The sequence below is a fragment of the Miniopterus natalensis genome, chromosome X, assembly GCF_054644295.1.
Source record: "Miniopterus natalensis isolate mMinNat1 chromosome X, mMinNat1.hap1, whole genome shotgun sequence".
Classification (NCBI taxonomy): domain Eukaryota; kingdom Metazoa; phylum Chordata; class Mammalia; order Chiroptera; family Miniopteridae; genus Miniopterus; species Miniopterus natalensis.
In genome coordinates, this window is record NC_142103.1 from 75,952,335 (window position 1) to 75,972,882 (window position 20,548).

Here is a 20,548-nt window from a genome sequence, read left to right on the forward strand (position 1 = left end):
TGCTCTAAAGCCTCCAGTAAAATATTATCTATATTTTTATTATTTTTAAAGTAATAACATTGACAACATATTAAATATTTATAGCATATGCAACAGTAAAATATAGGGTGTCCCCCAAAAATGTATACACGCTTTGAATGATTATGAAGTCAATGTTAATTAACATACAGTTCATTTTCAGACTGATGACCGTTCTGGTCCAGGCACTGCTGATAATGTGAAGCAACGGAATTGCAAACATCAAGAATCATTTTGTTCGGTATTTGCGTGCCCTCAATTTGTCAACTGTTGCTGGTTTTGTACAGTAAACTTTATCTTTTATGTATCCCCATTTAAAAAAAGTCTAGTGTATAAATTTTCTTTGTTTAAAGCTTAGTCTGACTTCACCCATTATTTCAAATCAGTCAAACCTGAAAAGGAGTGAAAAGTAAGCATCCCCCCCAAAAATGTATACACACTTTGAATAATTATAAAAGCAGGGTTTGTACTTCAACTGTGTTTTCAAACTTCCAGTAGCATTTTAGGATGAATTTCCTTTGTTCAAAGCTTAGTCTGACTGAAAAGAAAGAAATATCAACTGAGCTATCAGCTGTTAAAGTGAGTATACATGTTTTTGGGACACCCTGTATATAATAATGACAGGAATGAGAGGGAAGATTTGAGTATATAATGTTATTAGGACCCTATATACTATAAATGAAGTGGTATAATATTACTATAAGGTAGACTCAAATGATTTAAATATATATACTGTAAGACCTAAGGCAACCATCACATAAAAGGTCAATAGAGAAGATGGAATTATTAAAAAAGCAGCCAACTAAACAAAAAGAGGCAACAAGAAACAAAGAACAAATGGAACAGAAAGCAGCTAGCAAGATGGTAGATGTTGACCCAACTATATCAATACCTTTCAATGTGAATGGTCTAAACACACCAGTTAAAAGACAGAGATTGGCAGATAGAATTGAAAAGCAAGAACCAACTATATGCTGTTTACAAAAAATTCACTTTAGGTATATAGAGTTCGATAAGTTAAAAGAAAAGAGATAAAGATATATGATGAAACACTAACAACCAAACAAAAGTTGGAGTAGCTATATATCAGACAAAGTAGATTTCAGAACAAGGAAGATTATGAGAGACAAAAAAGGACATTACATAATCATTAAGGACTCTCCAAGAAGACATAACAATCCTAAATGTGTATGCATCTAACAACCAAGTTTCAAAATAACAAAGCAAAACCTGATAGGATCTGAAAAGAGAAACAGACAAATCCACAATTATAGTTAGATATATATTTTGTAAATCCTCACCTGAGGCTATTGTTTCCATTGTTGTTGTTTTTTAGAGTAAGTGGAAGGCAGGGAGGGAGGCAGAGAGAGAGAAACATCAATGTGAGAAAGACACATCCATTGGTTGCCTCCCGCATGCACCCTTACCGGGGCCAGGGATCAAACTGGCAACCCAGGTATGTGCCCTTGATCAGGAATCGAACCTGCGACCCTTTGGTGGATGGGCCAATGCTTCAACCACTGAGCTACACCGGCCAGGGCTATAGTTGGAGATTTTGACACTCCTCTCTCTCTAATTCATAGAACAAGTAGGCAGACAATGAGTAAGGATATAGATGACCTGAATAGAACTATCAACCAAATTGACCTAGTGGACATCTATAGAACATTATACCAAACAAAACCAGATTATATATTTTTACATGTATATAGAATATTCACCAAGATACACTATATTCTGTGCCACAAAACAAACTTTGAATAAAGAAAATAGAAATTATACAATGTATATTTTCGGACCATAATAGCATTAATCTATAAATCTATTACAGAAACACATCTGGACAATCTCCAAATGTTTGGAAATTAAACAATATATTTCTAGATAATCCATGGATCAAGTGAAAAGTCTCAAGGGAAACTAAAAAAATATTCTGAACTACATCGGGGGGTCAACAACATACGTTTTCTGTAAAGGGCCAGATAGGAAATCTGCAGAACAATTGATACGATAATGATTGTGGCTGTGCTCCAAATAAAACTTCATTTATAAAACATACAGTAGGCCATATTTGCCAAACCCTGAATTAAATGAAAATGCATCATATCAAAACTTGCAGGATGCTTAAAGGAAAAATTTTAACATGAAATACATATACAGTTGATCCTCATTATTTGTGGATTCTTTATTTGCGAATCTGCCTACTTGGCAAAATTTACTTGTAACCCTCAAATTGATACTTGCAGTTTTTTCATGGTCATTTGTGGACACACACAGAATGGCAAAAAAATCTGAGTTGCCTGACATGCATGTTCCCAGGTGAAGATGAACAAAGTGATGTTCTGCCTTTTTGTTTCAGCATTCATTCTGTAAACAAGTGTCCTTTTCACAGTGATTTTGCCATTTAAAATGGCCCACAAATGTAGTGCTGAAGTGCTGTATAATGTTCCTAAGCTTAGGAAGGCTGTGATATGCCTTACCGAGAAAATATCTGTTAGGTAAGCTTCATTTATGCCTGAATTATAGTGCTACTGGCTCTAAATTCAATGTTAATGAATCCATTATATACACTAAAAAGGTGTCTTTCAATCAGGGATGGGGAACGTCTGGCGAAATCATTTGGTCTGTCCCTGCCAAGGCAACCGCAGACGGGACTTGAACGTCAATAAATCTAGGAGCTTTTTCACAGCTAATTTTTAAGTTGATAATTTTATATGGCCCTTGAATGATGTTATAAATATCCAAGTGGCCCTTGGCAGAATAAAGGTTCCCCACCCCTGCTTTAAATAGACACACATAGGACAAGGTTATATACTGATTTGCTTTATCATATGCTACATGTGCGCATATGCACACTTCGTTTAGCTTTTGCTGAGCCATTGGAAAACAGCAGACCTTACTCTTCAGCATGCATCTCCTATATAACCACACCACCATTATCATACTTAAGGATACTGATAATAATTCCATGATATCATCTTCAAACTTCCTCAGTTTTCCCCAAAATGTATTTTACAGCTTTATAGCTCACCCTACTCCAATCCAAGATCAATCAAGTTTCATTCCTTGCATTTGGTTGTTATATTTCTTTTATTACGGAATTAACCTCTTATTTTTGTTTGCTTTCCAGGATGTTGTCTGAAGAGGCCTAGCCAGTTGTCTTGTAGAATGTCTTCTATTTTGGATTTGTCTCATTGTTTCTTCATGGTGTCATTTAACATTTCCCTAGATTTCCTTTCTTTCCTATAAACTGTAAGTTAAGTCTTGGCTCGATAAGATTCAGGTTAAATATTTTTGGCAAGAATACTTCATGGGTAATGTTACATATTTTTTACTGTGTCACATCACAAGAAATACAATGTCAGGCTGCCCTACCATCAGTAATGCCAAGTTTGATCACTGGGTTAATGTGGTGATCCCCAAATCTCTGCTGTAAAGGTATACTTCCCCTTTGAATTAGAATATATAAATGTCCTATTTCTTATCACCTTTTACCCCCATAATTTTAACATCTACTGATAATCTTTGTCTGAATTAATCATTATACTGGGGGTTGGAAAATGGTGATTTCCAAAGTCTATCATTTCTTCTACTTTTATTAGCTCACAGTATTCTGTAAAGAGCAGAAGAGCTTTCCTGTATTCCCTCCCTCCTTTTTAAAAAATATGTTTTTATTGATTTCAGAAGGAGAGGGAGAGAGAGATAGAAACATCCATGAGAGAGAAACATTAATCAGCTGCCTTCTGCACGCCCCTATTGGGGACTGAGCCCAAAACCCACCCAGGCGTGTGCCCTGACCAAGAATTGAACCTGCGACTTCCTGGTGCATGGGACGACGCTCAACCGAGTCACACTGGCAACCCCCCCTTTTTATTATCACTATGGATGTATGGGTTTCTGTTGTTAAATCAGTTCCCTTCACTATTCTTTTTGATGCTCAAATTGTCCCAAATTTGGCCAGTGGAAACTCCTTCAAGCTGGCTCCTATGATCTTTAGACATTGACTTCATTAGTGTTTGAGTACTTCCTATGGGCATCTCTGGTTTTAAGAGCTGTTTGTAGGATACTTATTTGCTGAAATTCCTATAACATCTGCCTACTGGTTTTAGTTGTACTTTGTTTTTAATGTTTTCATTGATTTCAGATAGAAGAAGGGAAAGAGATAGAGATATCAATGATGAGAGAGTTATTGATTGGCTGCCTCCTGCACACCCCTCACTGGGAATTGAGCCTGCAACCCAGGCATGTGCCCTGACCAGGAATCTAACCATGACTTCCTGGTTCACAGTTCAATGCTCAACCACTGAGCCATACCGGCCGGGCTAGTTCTACCTTTTGCGGGTACAGAACATTGTAGTTTTTCCATCTGGAATGTTGTGTTACTTAAACGCAGACATTGTATTTGGGTTAGGGCAATTTGATGAAACCACTTCACTAACATTTATGTGAGTATATAAATCATTAATGTAGACCTACTCATATGCTCAATTCATCCCTGATACTCACATTTTAGGAAACCCATTACACTTATTACTTGATTAAATTTCTGAAAGCTGCTGAAAGTTTAAAGGTTCATTTTCAAGGTTCAATCAGAATGCTCCCATGTCAAAAGGGTTGCATCAAAGGAGCTAGGTCTTAATTTCGTACATATAATCTAGTAGATATTCATGCTCTGGCTTGGAGCAAGTTCTTGATACTATTACAGTAACCACAAAAGTATATGAAATACTGTATTAACACTTAAGGGCTGAGTCACACCCAGCATTAGTTATTAAAATTATCTTAACAATCCTCCAACATTTTCATACAAGGTTTTGTAGTTTATTAAACTTATTTATACATAAAGAACATATTAATGCAGGTGTGCTGTCTTTATAGGGTATACCCAATCAGTATTGCATATTATTCTACATATTTGCTCAGCCCACTCAAGAAGTCTGAAGGGCCTTAAGCAAACAATGTTCCCACTCAAAGAAAAGCAGTACTCTGTCCACCTTCAATACAGAAGGGCACACCAACTCTAGTTCCTCTGTTTGGAGACATATTTCCAGTATCTGAAATTTATTGGTAGCATTTGCCCACTGGGAAAAACAATCCTAATTATGCATGGCAAGTTAATCAATCATATCAAATACATAAATATGATAGCATTTTATTTATAGTTCTTACTTTTCATGTATGTTCAAAGCACACCAAAGACAGAAATAATCCTTATCAAGTGCTTTGTAATCCTGGGCAGGGAGGATGAAATGGCCACTCAGTATAGTACAACAATACAACAATAATAAAATAATTAAAAATAATAATAATAAAGCGCATAAATGTGACTTTTCAGTACTAAGACAATAGAATAAAGGAAAGACAATAGGAAAAAAATGTAATGTCTGATTTCGAACATTTCTGAATAGTAGTAGGAAGAAAACATAAAACAAATGAGAAAGAGAAGGCAATGTAAGAGAAAAGCTAAAGGCCAGAGTAAATCAAATCAGCACGTCAAGAGGACAACCACAGAAATATACCAGTCATCCAGAAGGTACCTTTGTTCAGAAGATGAAGGAATTCAGGTGCTCTTTCCTGAAAAACCCTTTGAGCATCCTCAGCTTTCATTGATACTTCCTTTGTCTGAATCAGGAAAAAGCCTGAACGAACCATCTGTGGAAAATAGAATTTCACTTAGATTTTAAAAAGACCTTCTGAGATTAAAACAATATTTCCTAGTATTTTTCTGTATAAAATGTGACACAGCACACTGATTTTTGTTTTAGTTATAACTCTAATTCAGAGTGTTTGCTGTAACATGTTTTCACATATATAACATTCTTTCTTCCAGATGGGTGGTTCTGGTTAAGAACTAGTACTACAATGCCTATGCTAAGATAAAGAGTCAAACAAATGTTAATGATCCCTCGAAATTTTAAACATAATTAAAAATTTTTTGACTGAAACTAACAGATGGAAACCTTAGTTTGGTGATACAACAAAATGTCCAATGAAAGGAGAATGGTTAAGCAAATTATGTTACATTGTCATTAAACATAAATAATAAAATGGAGAAAAGCTTACGTAACAATGATAATTTTTAAAAGCATGATACAAACTTATAGAGTATAGCACAATAATGATAGATTACATTTATGGAGTACTTACTTTGTACCAGGCAGTTTTATGCACTTTAGGTGTATAATACACTTAACCCTCTCACGAAGTAGGTACTATTATTATCCTCATTTTACAGATAAGAAAACTAAGGCACATAGTGGTTAGGAAACCTGCCCAAGGTTACACAACTATTAAGTAACAGAGTTGTGATTAAAATCCAATTAATCAAATACTACGCAGCTGTATAAAAGAAGGATCTCTTACCCTTTGCAACAGCATGGATGGGCCTGGAGATTATTATGCAAAGTGAAATAAGCCAATCAGAGAAAGACAAATATCACACGATCTCACTTATTTGTGGAATCTAATGAACAAAACTGACCAACAAAATAAGTCCCGAGACATGGGGGCGTGGAACAGACTGACATATCTCCGGGGGTGGTAGTGGGGGGAGAGGTTAACCAAAGAACTTATATGCTTGTATGCATAGCCCATTGACACAGACAATAGTGTGGTGAAGGCCTGGGGTGGGGTGTAGGGGTTAGGTAAAGGGGAGGGGACGGGAATGGGAGACATCTATAGTATTGTCAATAATAAAAACATTTATTTAAAAAAATACAATCTGATTACAGACTAAATAAATAAAAAATTATTCCTAAAAAGATCATTCAGCCCTAGCCGGTTTGGCTCAGTGGCTAAGTGTCGGCCAGCCGAATGAAGGGTCACAGGTTTGATTCTGGCCACGGGCATGTACCTTGGTTGCAGGCTTATTCCCCAGCCCTGGCCGGGGCACGTGTGGGAGGCAACCAGTCGATGTGTCTCTCTCACATCGATGTCTCTCTCTCTCTCCCCCCTCCCTTCCACTCTCTCTGAAAAGCAATGGAAAAAATATCCTCAGATGAGGATTAAAAAAAAAAAGATTATTCAAAGTACAGTACATTATGATTTTTAAACTTATTTCTATAGTTTCCTACAATGAGTACATATTAATTTTTAAAATATTAGTTTTTAAAAATGCAGTCATTCAAGCACTTAATTTTTTAGCAAAGTCTACTGGGTTTTTAATATGAAAGTAACATATATGCACAATACAGAACATTTGAAAAACGAAAAATAGAAAAAGAAATATCAACCAAGGTGCACACTTAAAGGTGTCACTGCCATATAGGTATACTTCCTTTTACCCTCCCAGTTTACTTTCCACTCATTATAGAAATAATACATGTTCATTGTAAAATCCATAGAACTACAAAAAAGAATACCTTTCTCTTAAGTCACTTCCTAAGAATAACCATAACTGTTAACATTTTAGTTTATATAACTTTCCAGACTTATCTACTTAAAAAAGATCAGATACTTATATAATCTACAAATGTTCACATACTTAACTGTGAACATTTTTCAGTTATTCTACTATAAAGTCAGTTTTAATGGTTAATAGTATTTCATCCTATGACTACATTATTCCAGACCATTCCATCAACTTGGATTCAAACTCAAATTTTTTTTCACAGCCCTCAATGCAACTCAGAAAAAAAGAAACAAATTAAAAAGTAGCAGAAAATTACAGGGACATCACTGCCAGATGATGACTGCAAAGTTACTTAAAATATTAGAAACAATCCTACATCTGTTTCTAATTTCCAGGCTGCTCGTCACCTCTCATTTTATAGTCAGACACATAAATTGACAAAAGTAAGATGACTAATTCACAATACCATTACCTAAAAACAAATAATGAACTATGAAACTTTATTTTGATATTTCACTGTAGATATTTGAAAAGACTCTTTTTCATGAAAATTCTTCTACTTTTAAAGACTTTAAAGTAGTGGTAACTGCCCAACTTGAATTATGTAACACTTCTAAAAATTCAAACTACTTTTTTCCTAATTTATCTGGTACATATCTGTGATCTAAGTAACATCAAGCAATAAATCTGATTTTTAGGTAACTAGGCCCAGGAACTTCTCTTGACTCCGTATGGAATGTGCTTTTTGCTTTACCCAGCTTTTCTGGACTTTCTACCCTCTCAAGTTTTATACTTCCTATCTCAAAAAAAAACTACATTGTAATATGTTTAATTTGTAGAAATAAGTTAAACAAAATTCTGTGATACTCCTAGAGTATCACAAGAGTTAGTAATCACAGTTCCAGTCTAAGATTGTTCTAAGATATTTGTGTTATAATTCAAGAAAGACTCAAGTTTTATTATTTTCCATCTCAGAATTAACTAGCTTCTACATATATTTTCCTAAGAACTCAAGCTTCCTTAAAAAAAAAAAAGAGCAATCTCTTAGGTCACTGGTTTTCAGCACTTTTTGATACCCTCTTCACATGTACTTGACATTTTCTTCTTTTTGTTCTCCTTTCATTTCTTAATTTTGTGATTTCAGAATTAGGTAGGACAACTAGCCAAAAAGTCCCAGGGCTTTTCCTTCTAGGCTGGATGACAGTATCTGTCTTGACTCCATGCACTTTTGGTCACATTCCTGCTCCACCAGGGATTTAGCAACTTTCCTTTACCACTGAGGCAGCATAGGTTAAGATGCAGCCTACAAAGCCACATTACCTGAATTTAAGTCATGGCTCTGCATTTACCAGCTGAGTGACCTTTTGCAAGTTACTTACCCTCCCTGTGGCTCATTTCCCTTATCTGTAAAAAGAGGAACAATGACACCTATTTCATAGGTTATTCTGAATTAAGTGAGTTAAATTCCTTACGACAGTGCCTGGTATATAGTAAACACTATATAAATGTTAGCTATTATCATTATTATTAGATTTCTGTTTGTTTTAATTATTTTGTATTCCAGAAGGGCATCTAAACAACCTTACTCTTCCTGGTCATATTTCTTGCAAGGGCACACAACACTGTCATTTTATACATCAGATACAGAGGTTAAGAACACCTGATGACTTATGAAGACAATGTTTGTTTTGATGGCTTTTTTATTTAAACATACTATATATTCTTTATGTCTACTCCTCATTACCTACCAAAAAGGAGTTTAACCTGAATAATTACATCTTTAGAAAACTGTATGAAGCATTTTTTAAATCTCCATACAATATAATGAAAATATTTTCCTTTCAGGTGTTGAATTAACATATTATTAGCTCAAAGGCTAGAAACACTTTTTTCCATATCTTACCAGATTCATAGCATGTTTTCATCAGATTGGTATAATAAAACAATAAAATATCAGTCTTAAAATTATATTTTGGCTTCTTCTGTTTTGAAAACTAGAACTCAGGCCCGGCCGGGCGTGGCTCAGCGGTTGACCTGGGATCCAGGCGATCAGGGTTCGATTCCTGGTCAGGGCATATGCCCGGGTTGCGGGCTCGATCAATGACTCTCTCATCATTGATGTTTCTCTCTCTCTCTCTCTCCTCTCTCTCTCTCTCTCTCTCTCTCTCTCTCTCTCTCCCTTTCCTCTCTCTGAAATCAATAAAGATATATTTTAAAAAAAAAGAAAAAGAAAACTAGAACTCAGATATACTTTGCAGATTTCAGACATGGGTTTTCTACATTGTCTGCATATCTACAAGAGGTAGTCATTTTAGTATTCCCACCCCCCTAAGATTGTTCCTCTTGACATAACTGTTACAACTCTTTAAAAGTCCATTCAAAAGAGACTTGCTGAGTTTTCCATTTACTTCTCCATTTCTGTAAGTTTGATTTTTTAAATTCAAACAGGCTCCTCCTGAAGAACATCTGATTAATGGATAATCAGATATCCTACCGCTGCCTCCCCACCGGAGCACCCACCAAACAGGAACTGCTGCTTCTGGAGCCCCTAACCTCTACACCCCCAGTTATTTTTCAAGTGGAAGCTGCTACCCAAAGAACTTTTCTCTATTCACAAACTCACCCAAAGCCCCTCTTCATGAGCCCATGACCTCTGCTATCCCAGCTCCCACCTCATTCTTCTGCAAGAGGGCAAAGGACAATAAGGAGAGTTATGTGAAGGTTGCTCTCACGGTCACAACAGGGTCCAAAAGTTGCATTCCTAAATGACTTTCCTGTCTCCTAACCAATTAAAACACCAAATAAATTTCCCCACTAAATAATTATAAAAGGACATGCTTTACTATGCAGTACTACACTTTCATGAGCTTCCATGGAAATTATTTATTACAAAGAATAGAAGTTCTTTGAGGGCAGAGAATTTTGTCAATGTATCTCCAAACCCAGCATATACTACATTTCAACAGCTCTAAGTTGCTATCAATTGTAAGATGTGTATCAGGTAACAAAAGTGTACAAAAACAAATGGGCATACTATAATCAACGAAATACAGTAACAGAGTAACTTGCACGTAATAAGTGCTTACTGAATCAAATAATATTTTTAAAATTTTTCTTTGGGAAGGTGTTTTGAGGCCTAAACAACCAGCTTACAGACAATCCTATAACTTAAGGATTATCTGTATTTCTAATAGCCAATTTGAAAAGAATGAAAGTTCTCTGGAAAGCAGAGTGTTTTTATCCAGGTGTATTTCTGTTTCTCTTCTCTCTCTCCTTACCTCATCAATTAGTTTCATGGCATTTGCAATAGTATAATCACCAGCAAATAATATCACTAAGCATGATTCATCACTGTTCTTCTGTCTCTGACCCTGGGTTACGGGAACGATACTTCTATTGGCTTCTGTGGAAATGCGGACAGCGCTGAGCTCTTTGGTAGTAGGCAGAGGAACATGGCTCTGAATAGTAGCATCTTCTGGAAGAAGGCTCCAGTTGAGTTCTCCTGATACAGGTGTAAAGTCATGGATATTACTCCAGTTATTATTGAAGATACTTAGCCCTGCATCTTTGAACTGGAAAGCTAATTCAGGGTAGTACCATTGAAAACAGCCAAACTTGATATTTGTGGAGGACTCAATAATGGGTTGAGTGGCACAGCACAAAAAGACTTCCAGCTTTCTACAGTCTCGCACACGAAACTGTTGGCAGGCTAGTGCGCACTTGCAATCTCTGCAGTTGCGGAAAAAGACGCTGCCTTTCACGGGTCCCAGGAAAATGATGCAGTTAGTACAGTCATCAATAGTAATTGTAGCAGAGTGATCAAAAATATAGATGTTACAGTTCTCACAGTCTTGAATGAGAAATTGTTGGCCTGCCACCTTCCCAGGTAAGCGACCCGCTGTTTCATTCTTCAGTCCACTGAACATGTAGTCTTTTGGATCAACCTGCAGGGACAAAGACAGACCTTGAGTATTATTAACATTATTCAACAAATATTAATTGTCTATTGGGTGCCAGGCACAATTCTTAGTGCTGAAATTCTTAATACTTCCTACTCTCTCTGACTTTGCAGCATAGTTAGAAAATGAATAGGACAATTTTTTTTCCAATAAGTAAAAACCATGAGGGAAAAACAGGAGAGGAAACTGTTATAGATAAAGGAAGACTCAAGGACATATCAACATTGTTGTGTGGACATTGTTTGGATCCTATTTCAACATACCAACTGTAAAAACACTTTTTTGAAACAGGGAAATTCTCACACATACACACAGAATACTGGATGATATTAAGGAATATTTCAGCTCTGATCCTTTTTCTGATGCTTCACTTTTAAAATTTCTGCTTCTTTAAACACTTCTGAAATTGGAAATATACTCAAATTGAAATATATTTATCTATCCTTCCATAAATTGATGAATGGGTCTTAGTTTCTAAACCCTGACTGAGTTCTGCAATATGCTCCAGAAAATGGAAGAACCTGAAGGTATAAGAATCACGGTATGTCAGAACTTTCATGTACAAGTTTGAGTCAAACATTTATTGAGCTATTCCCTACTATGTAATTTTTTAAATTTCAGCATTTCCACCCTTACATATTCTAACCTGAAGCTCACATAATTTTGTAAACAGTATGCCTGGAATCTTTTAGATTACTTTTTAACAGTAAATTTTAAAATTTTGACCTATCAAAATACAGTCACTAAAAGGCCATTTTGATTTTTCCAAATTACTTGAATGTACTTGCACTGTTTTACCTCTCTGTGGGTATATAAATTTTATGCAAAACTATTAGTGTACCAGAAACAGGTTCCCATAGATACAGTCTGTAAAAAATTCAATACTTTAATCACCTTAATCATTATCAAACTAGCTTAAAGTGATTTACTTAATATTGCACAATAAATATGGTACTTATCCAGTTTTACATAATGCATTAGAAGGAGCACTGGTCTCTAGCATGATGCAACAAAAGAGTTACTTATTTTCCAGTCTCAATTTTGTCACCAATGAGCAACATGATCTTGAAAAAGTCACTTTAATTTTCTAGATCTTTAGTCATTCAACCATTTGAACACCTAATATGCGCCAAACATTGTTTTAGACACGAAAATGAATATGACCAGCTCTTTCCATAAGAGAAGTAAACACTAACCTAAACAGATTTTTAAAAACCTACCTGACTGTATAATGAGAAATGCCCAGAATATTCTGGAAACACAGAGGAGAGACACCTGGGGCAGGGGATGTAGGGGTGTAAGACTCCCTGTACAAAGAGAGAATGAATAAGCTGGAGTTCACCAGGTAAAAGGGGTGGGAGTAAAGGATCCTTTCTCCACACCAGGTAAAAGTGAAAGAATGAACAAAATAAAACTCATAGGCAGTATGAGGAAAACTGAAAGTGGTTTAGAGTTACCAGTGATACTGGAATGGGAGTGGATAAAGTTAGAGAGGTAGGCAGGGTCCATATTATAAATCTTAGAAGTTATTCCCGGACATTAGGGTACCACAGAAGGATTTACGTAAGCAACATTTATATTTCAGGAAGATTATTCTGGTAAGAATAAGGTAAAGTGGACCATGGATCTCAGAGGCCGTTGCAGTAATCCAGAAAGGGCTGGAACTAGAGCAGTGGTAGAGAAGAGCAAGATGGGATGAATCAAAATCTTAAAATATTTAGAATTAAATGTTAAGACACCACATACGGGATGCAGCAAAAATGATGCTTTGAGGGAGATCTATAATCATAAATAGCCACAATAAAGACTCAAAATTAATGAGTTAAATGTCCATCTTAAGAAATTAGAAAATAACAGAATAAATCTAAGAAATTAGAAAATAACAACAGAATAAATCTAGAGAAAGTAGAAGGAGAACGCCCAGCTGGGCGTGGCTCAGCGGTTGAGCTTGGACCTAGGATCCAGGTGATCGGGGTTCAATTCCCAGTCAGGGCACATGCCCAGGTTGCAGGTTTGATCCCAGTCGGGGGTGTGCAGGAGGCAGCCGGTCAGTGACTCTCTCATCATTGATGTTTCTCTCTCTCTATCCCTCTCCTTTCCTCTCTCTGAAATCAATAAAGGTATATTAAAAAAAAAAAAAGTAGAAGAAAAAAAGATGAAAATAATCAGAGATTAATGGTTTAGAAATAGAATATATAAGAGAAAACATCAGCAAAGCCAAAAATAGTTTTTTGTGGAGAAAAAAACTAAAAAGTAGGCAAACTTCTGGCAAAAATGATCAAGAAAAGAACGAAAACAGAAACAGTAGAGTAATATAACTATGAATAAAGTAGAAGTTAAAAAGAATAATATCACCAGCTATATACCAACAATTTAAAAAAGATTTTGTTCATGAAATGAACTCTCTTCAAAACAACTTACTACAACTAATTCAAGAAGTTAAAAGCTTAAGTAAAAAGCTATTACTACTGCCTTGGCCGGTGTGGCTCAGTTGGTTAGAGCATCCTCCCATATGCAGTAAGGTCTCGGGTAGATTCCTGGTCAGGGCACATACCTAGGTTTAGGGTTCAGTTGGACTGGAGGTAACCGATTGATGTTTCTCTTTCACATCTCTCTCTCTCTCTCTCTCTCTCTCTCTCTCTCTCTCTCTTCCCCCCCTCTCTTTCCCCTCTCAAAAAATCAATGAAAATGTTCTTGGGTGAGGAATTTTTAAAAAAAGCTGTTACTACTAAAGAAATAGAAGTAGTGGGTAAAGTGTTTCCACAAAGAATACATCAGGCCCTGATGGTTTTATAAGCAGATTCCAATTTTGTTCATCCCAGTTTTATGCAGACTCTTAAAGACAACAGAAAAAGAAGGAACAGTCCTAACTCATTACTAACCTGCCCAGCAAGACCCTAGTAAGAAAATCAGACATAACAATAGAAGAAAAGTATAGGTCCATTTCATGCATGCCTATAGATGTAAAAAAATTGCAAATTAAACCAATCTTATAAAAAGAGAAAGCACTTCAACCAAGTTGGATTTATCCCAGGATGTGTGAAAATGATTCAGTATTAGAAAATCTTTCATTGTAAGTCACCACTATATAATATCAACTTACATTTTAGTCCTAACTCCTGTCACCCGCCTATGGAAACTTGATTCTTCAGTAGATCTGAAGCCCTTGCTGTGGTTTGTCTGTGCCCTCTGGTTCTCTTTTGTCCAGAAGGCTCTCTCCTAGTTCTACTTGCCTACCTGTCCAACTTTTCTGTGAAGCTTTCCAGTTCCCTCAACCGGGAGCCTGCTCTCCTTTTCTGAGTACCTACATTATATTAAATACCAGCCCATGTCCCCTACTACATTGTATGTAAGCCCTGGGCCGGAATCCTGTAACCAATCTATTTAAAACTGAAACACCTCCTCCAAAACTACCTTTTCACCCATCTTTATTTTTCTCCAAAACACAGCTTCCTTTAACATACATATATGAGTTATATTTATTGTTTGTCATCCCCCTTCCCTCCATTAGAACATAAGCACCATGAGGGAAGGGATTATCTGGTTTGCTCACCCGTTTCCTCCTCACACCTAGAACAGTGCCTGGTACCACACATCCTTGTTGAATCCATTTTAATGACTTAATCTTCATTACTTTAGAGTATAACCTAAGGAAAGTGGTCCCCAGGTGTCTCTTGAATAAACAAAAGTGAAAGATAACTGAGTCTGATGATCACACACTTCTTCGCATCCCATTTCCATTCCATTCCCCAAAAAAGACTCTCATATTAATCAACAACAACATGGGATTCCTCAGGACATTCACTTATGTTACTGTTCAAGCTGGCCAACTTCTGAGTAGGAAGAGAAGATAATTATACACAAAGCCAAGCAGAGGCACTCCTTTTAATGCCAATCCTGGGTCTTTCCTGTTTACATTTGGATAGTAAAAGGAAGGTGAGGCATAGAAGAGCCAGTTGAAGGGGATGGGAGTGTGGACATGGAGCAGGCTAATGGGACTTTTATCTAGTCCAGGTCTTAAGGTGGGAAAAGGGAACATGCAAAAGTGGCTTAAGTCAGCCCTGATTTAAGCCTTAAGTAAGGTAAAAACATTCTCTGGTCTTCTTCAGCTTATTTTCTTGGCATCAATCCACCTTCCACAGTAGGGGTGAGAAGATCAAAAGTGCCACCAATAGGTGTAAGGAAAAGTAGTCCAGGAGTTGGCCCATTTCTACCAAGGCCTCAAACTCCATGGGCAAGAGGAGTCTTTAAGCTTCAGTTTATGGTTTATCTCATTGTATCAGAAACTCCTTAAAACTTGTAGGTAAAGTTTTGCGTGGATTTTCCTGGGAAATTAATTTGGGGTTCAAGATTCTGGCCAAATCATCCTTGTCTAAGACACAGATAACAAGTTCAAACATTTGTAAGCATATTTATGAAAATGAACTAGGTAACAAACCAATGTTTGGATAAAAATTTAAAAATAAAACAGTTAAAACCTGTTACTTAAAGGAACTTAGCTAATATTTTTTGCATGGGAAATGATTTTTGAATATTATAAGATTTATAGTATTTAACAGAAATTTCAACTATATTAATTATAATATATTATAGTTAGTACTATATCAGTAGTTGTAGCTGCTGTCTTAGTCTGCTTGGGCTGTGTTATGGACTGAATATTTGTGTCCTCTCAAAATTCACATGTTGAAGGCTTAACCCCACAGTGGTAGTATTTGGAGGTGGGGTCTTTTGGAGCTAATTAGGTTTATATGAGATCATGAGGATGGGGGCCTCATGAGGAGAAAGGAGATTTTCTCTTTCTCGGCAAGCACCCAGGAAAGGCCAGTGAGCACACAGCAAGAAGGTGGCTAACTACAGGAAGTAGGCCTTCACCAGCGAGGACTGCAGAACTCTTGGCACATGGCAACTCTGTACAAAGCCCTGCACTAAGAGACTTGACCAAACTCTAGCATAGCTTCTAGCAGCACAAAACCATGTCCCTAGGATGACCCCAGCCCCTCATTAAAATGGCTGCCTGAGAAAGCTCAACTTTGCCAGGAAAATTTACTATTTGTTGTAGCCAACACCTGAAGATAGGCCCCTGACCTTCCTTTCTTAGAGCATTTACTAAAAAGGACTTACAATTGTGAATATGTATCTCTTACAACTCAGAAATATCTTTTTCAAGGATCTAAGAGCCATTCCTTTGAAATTCATTATCTGGAAGGACAGGGCTTCTGTCTGCCAGTCTCTGTGGGAGTGTAGAACCCTAACTTTGGTAGTGGCCAGTTAACACACGCAGCTGGCCTACTAGCGCTTACACTGACCAACCGTGTAATTTTCATTTCTCTGACTCTACTAAGCCTGTTTCCCCCTCCCCATTATTGTTCCTTTAAATCGCCCCAATCAGAACAGAGCTCAGCTCTTTCCCCCACTGTCAGTAGTTACTGAATAAAATGTTTTCACGTCTTTACCTAATGTCCGGATGTGTTTAATCTTTGACTCCAGACACTTGATCTATTGGCATCTTGATCCTGGACTTCACAGCCTCTAGAACTGTGAGAAATAACTTTCTGTTGTTTAAGCCACCCAGTCTATGGTATTTTGTTTTAGCAGCCCAAGCAGACTAAGACTGGTTGCCATAGCAAAATAACACAGACTGGGTAGTTGAGATGACAGAAATTTATTTCTCACATTTTTGGAGGCTGGAAGTCCAAGGTCAAGGTACCATCAGGGTTGGTTTCTGGTAAGGACTCTCTTCCTGTCTTGGAGATGACTGCCTTCCTTCTATATCCTCACACGGCCTTTCCTTGGTGGGTACAGGGCAAGTTTTCTAATTCCTCTTCTTATAAGGATACTAATCCTGTCAGATTAGGACTCTACCCTTCGGACCTCATTTAACCTTAATTATTTCCTCATCTACAAATACAGCCACATTGGGAGTTAGGGTTTCTAAATATGAATTTGGGGGTGGGGCACAAACAGTCAGTCTGTAACAGCTGCCAATGCAGAGGAGTTCAATGTAATTTACTATTCTTCTAAGTATTTCCTCTGGACACCTCAGTTCTCTTAGTTCATGGACAGAAATTAATCCTATAGCTGAAGATCCTATAGCTAAAAAATTCTATAGTATAAAATTATCTGGACTGTCAATATGGTCTACAAAGAAGAAACTTAGGACTTATGTTGCTGTACTTTCTGAACAATTCCTCAAAGTTCTTTAAAACAAAAATAATAAACAATCTTAAGCTTAGTACCATAATAATTTTGCATAAGTTACTAGTTCTCAAATGAAGTGCCTAAAATCATAAACATGGAAAGGTCACGTTTTAAATTACCTTTTTCATGAGAGTCACTTATGAAGTGAGCTTAGTTTGGGCTGTATTTCTTACTACAACATGTAAAAGGTGATGGATATACTTTCAAAATCAAAGAAATGTTTCAGAAGTTGGAATTCACCTGATACACCTAATAAACTAAGTTAAACATTATTTTCCTAACAGAAAACAAAAGTGAACATCTTAGTCTTTTACTGAGCAGGGATGTAAAATTTTCATTAAAATTTATCTCCACAGCCCTGGATGGCATTGCTCAGTGGTTAGAGCATCAGTCTGCCACACACTGAAGGGATTCGGGTTTGATTCCTGGTCAAGGGCAAGTACCTGGGTTGTAGGTTTGATCTCTGGCCCCAGTCTGGGGTGTGTGCAGGAGGCAACCAATCAATGTGTTTCTCTCACATCGATGTTTCTCTCTTCCCTCTCTTTCCCTCCCCCCTCTCTTCCACTCTCTCTAAAAAGCAATGGAAAAAATATCCTTGGGTGAGGATTAACAGCAACAACAAAAAATTCATCTCCACAGTTAAACTTCCATAATGATAACCTGAGATGAAATAATGGGATTTGTTAATTTCAATGGAAATCCAGTCTGGATAGAAGTTCAAAATAAGATGGAATATAAGAAGCACTATATGTGTTCCAGCCACCATTCTATATGCTTTATAATTATTCACTCAATCCTCATAAAACCCCTATGAGGGTTGTGTACTATAATTATCTCTGTTTTATAGATGAGAAAATTGAGGTCCCCAGAGGCTAAATAACTTGCCCAAGGTCACGGGGTAAGTGTTTGAGCTCAGTCTCAGACCTAGGCAGTCTGGCTCCTAAGTACACAATCATATTCAAACAGAAACCAATGTTTACTAGGTACATAAATCAATGGAACAGAATAGAGAGTTGACAAAGGTGCAAAGGCAATTCAGTAGAGAAAGGATAATCTTTTCAACAAATGGTGCTGGAACAATTGAACATCTATATGTAAAAACTAAAACGTATCTCCCATACCTTGCACCATATAGAACAATGAACTCAAAACGGATCACAGGACATACATATAAAACCAAGAACTGTAAAACTTCTAGAAGAAAACAGAGGAGAAAAAAATCTTTGTAATCTTAGGCAAAGATTTCCTAGATGTGAAACCAAAAACACAATCCAAAAAGGAAAAAATTGTACTTTTCTCAAAATTAAAAACTTATGTTCTTTGAAAGATACTGTTAAGAGAATACAAGTCATTAATTGGAAAAAATTTTTTTGCAAAACACATATATGACAAGGGGCTTGTATCTAGGATACATCAAGAACTCTCAAAACTCAACAACAAGAGAACAAATAACCCAGTAAAAATGGTAAAAGATTTTAATAAACACTTCACCAATGAAAATATATGGATAGAAAATAAGTACATGGAAAAAATGCTCAAAATCACTAGTCACTGGGAAATGCAAATTAAACCACAGAATGCAAATTAAACTACACTCCTATTAGAATGGCTAAAAGTTTTTGAAAAACTGGCCATACCAAATGCAGATGAGGATAAAGAGCAACTGAATCTCTCATCCATTGCTGGTGGGGATGCAAAATGGCACCATTAGTTTGGACAATAGTTTGGCACTTTCTTATAAAGGTTTAATATACAATTTCCATATGACTCAGCAATCCCAATTCTAGGTATTCACCCAAGTGAAATGAAAACTTATGTTCACTCAAAAGCCTGTATGCAAAGGTTTATGGCAACTTTATTTATAATTACTAAAATTGGAAATAGCTGAAATGTCCTTCAACTGGTGAATGGATAAACAAATGTGGTACCATTCACATAATGGAATACTACTCAGCAATAAAAAGGAACTCCTGCCCAGCCAGTGTGGCTCAGCAGTTAAGTGTTGACCTATGATTCAGATGATCACAGTTCGATTCCCGGTCAGGGCACATGCCTGGGTTGTGGGCTCCATCCTTGGGGGGGGGGGGGGCGTGCAGGAGGCAGCTGATCCATGACTCTCATCATTGATGTTTCTATCTCTCTCTCCCCTCCTCCCTTCCTCTCTCTGAAATTAATAAAAACATATTTAGAAAAAAAGTAAGATTCATGACATGCATGAATCTTAAAAGCATCATGCTAAGTGAAAAGGTTATATATTATATGATTCCATTTATATGACATTCTAAAAAGGACAAAACTTATAGGGATAAAAAGACTGATCAAAGGCTGGAGGCAGGGTTGACTACAAAGGAGCATGAGGAAATCTGGGGGGGAGGATGGAAATGTTCTATATCTTTTTTTTTTTTAAATATATCTTTATTGATTTCAGAGAGAGGAAGGGAGAGAGAGAGAGATAGAAACATCAATGATGAGAGAGTCATTGATAGGCTGCTTCCTGCACACCCCCGACTGGGGATCGAGCCCGCAACCCGGGCATGTGCCCTGACCGGGAATCGAACCCTGATTGTCTGAATCCTAGGTCGACACTCAACCGCTGAGCCATGCCCGGCCAGGCTGTTCTATATCTTGATTGTGGTGGTAATTACTGACTGTATTCATTTATCAAAATTCAAAGAACTGTGCAATTAAAAGGATAAATTTTACAGTATGTAAATTATGCTTTAATTAAAATAAATTATTTAAAATTTAAACATTAAGTCAGTTTCAGGGTCACATAGCTATGTAGCTAAAAGGTTATTTCACAAATGAAAATGGCAGTGCCATGTAATTACAGAAATAATAAATACCAGTACCTTGTCCTTTATACACTGATGATGAGAGAAGGTGAAGTATTATATTTATATTAGCTCACCATGTTACTAAATACATAAACACATAGAATTATAAAATTTTAGAATTGGAAAGGATTCTCCACTATCATCTTATCTAACCTTAATTTAATTTTACATCTTATCACATTCCC

General features: G+C 36.7%; 1 protein-coding gene across 1 annotated transcript in view; it reads right to left on the reverse strand.

Annotated features, from left to right (window-relative positions):
• The window catches only part of RP2 (RP2 activator of ARL3 GTPase), a 38,483-nt gene that overhangs the window by 11,331 nt on the left and 6,604 nt on the right, over positions 1-20,548 (reverse strand). Inside the window, exons 2-3 of the mRNA XM_016218504.2 lie at positions 10,648-11,313; positions 5,556-5,670 (exon numbers count right to left, since the gene is read on the reverse strand). Of these exons, the coding sequence (XP_016073990.1) occupies positions 5,556-5,670; positions 10,648-11,313 (781 nt within the window). The remainder of the gene's footprint in view (positions 1-5,555; positions 5,671-10,647; positions 11,314-20,548) is intronic.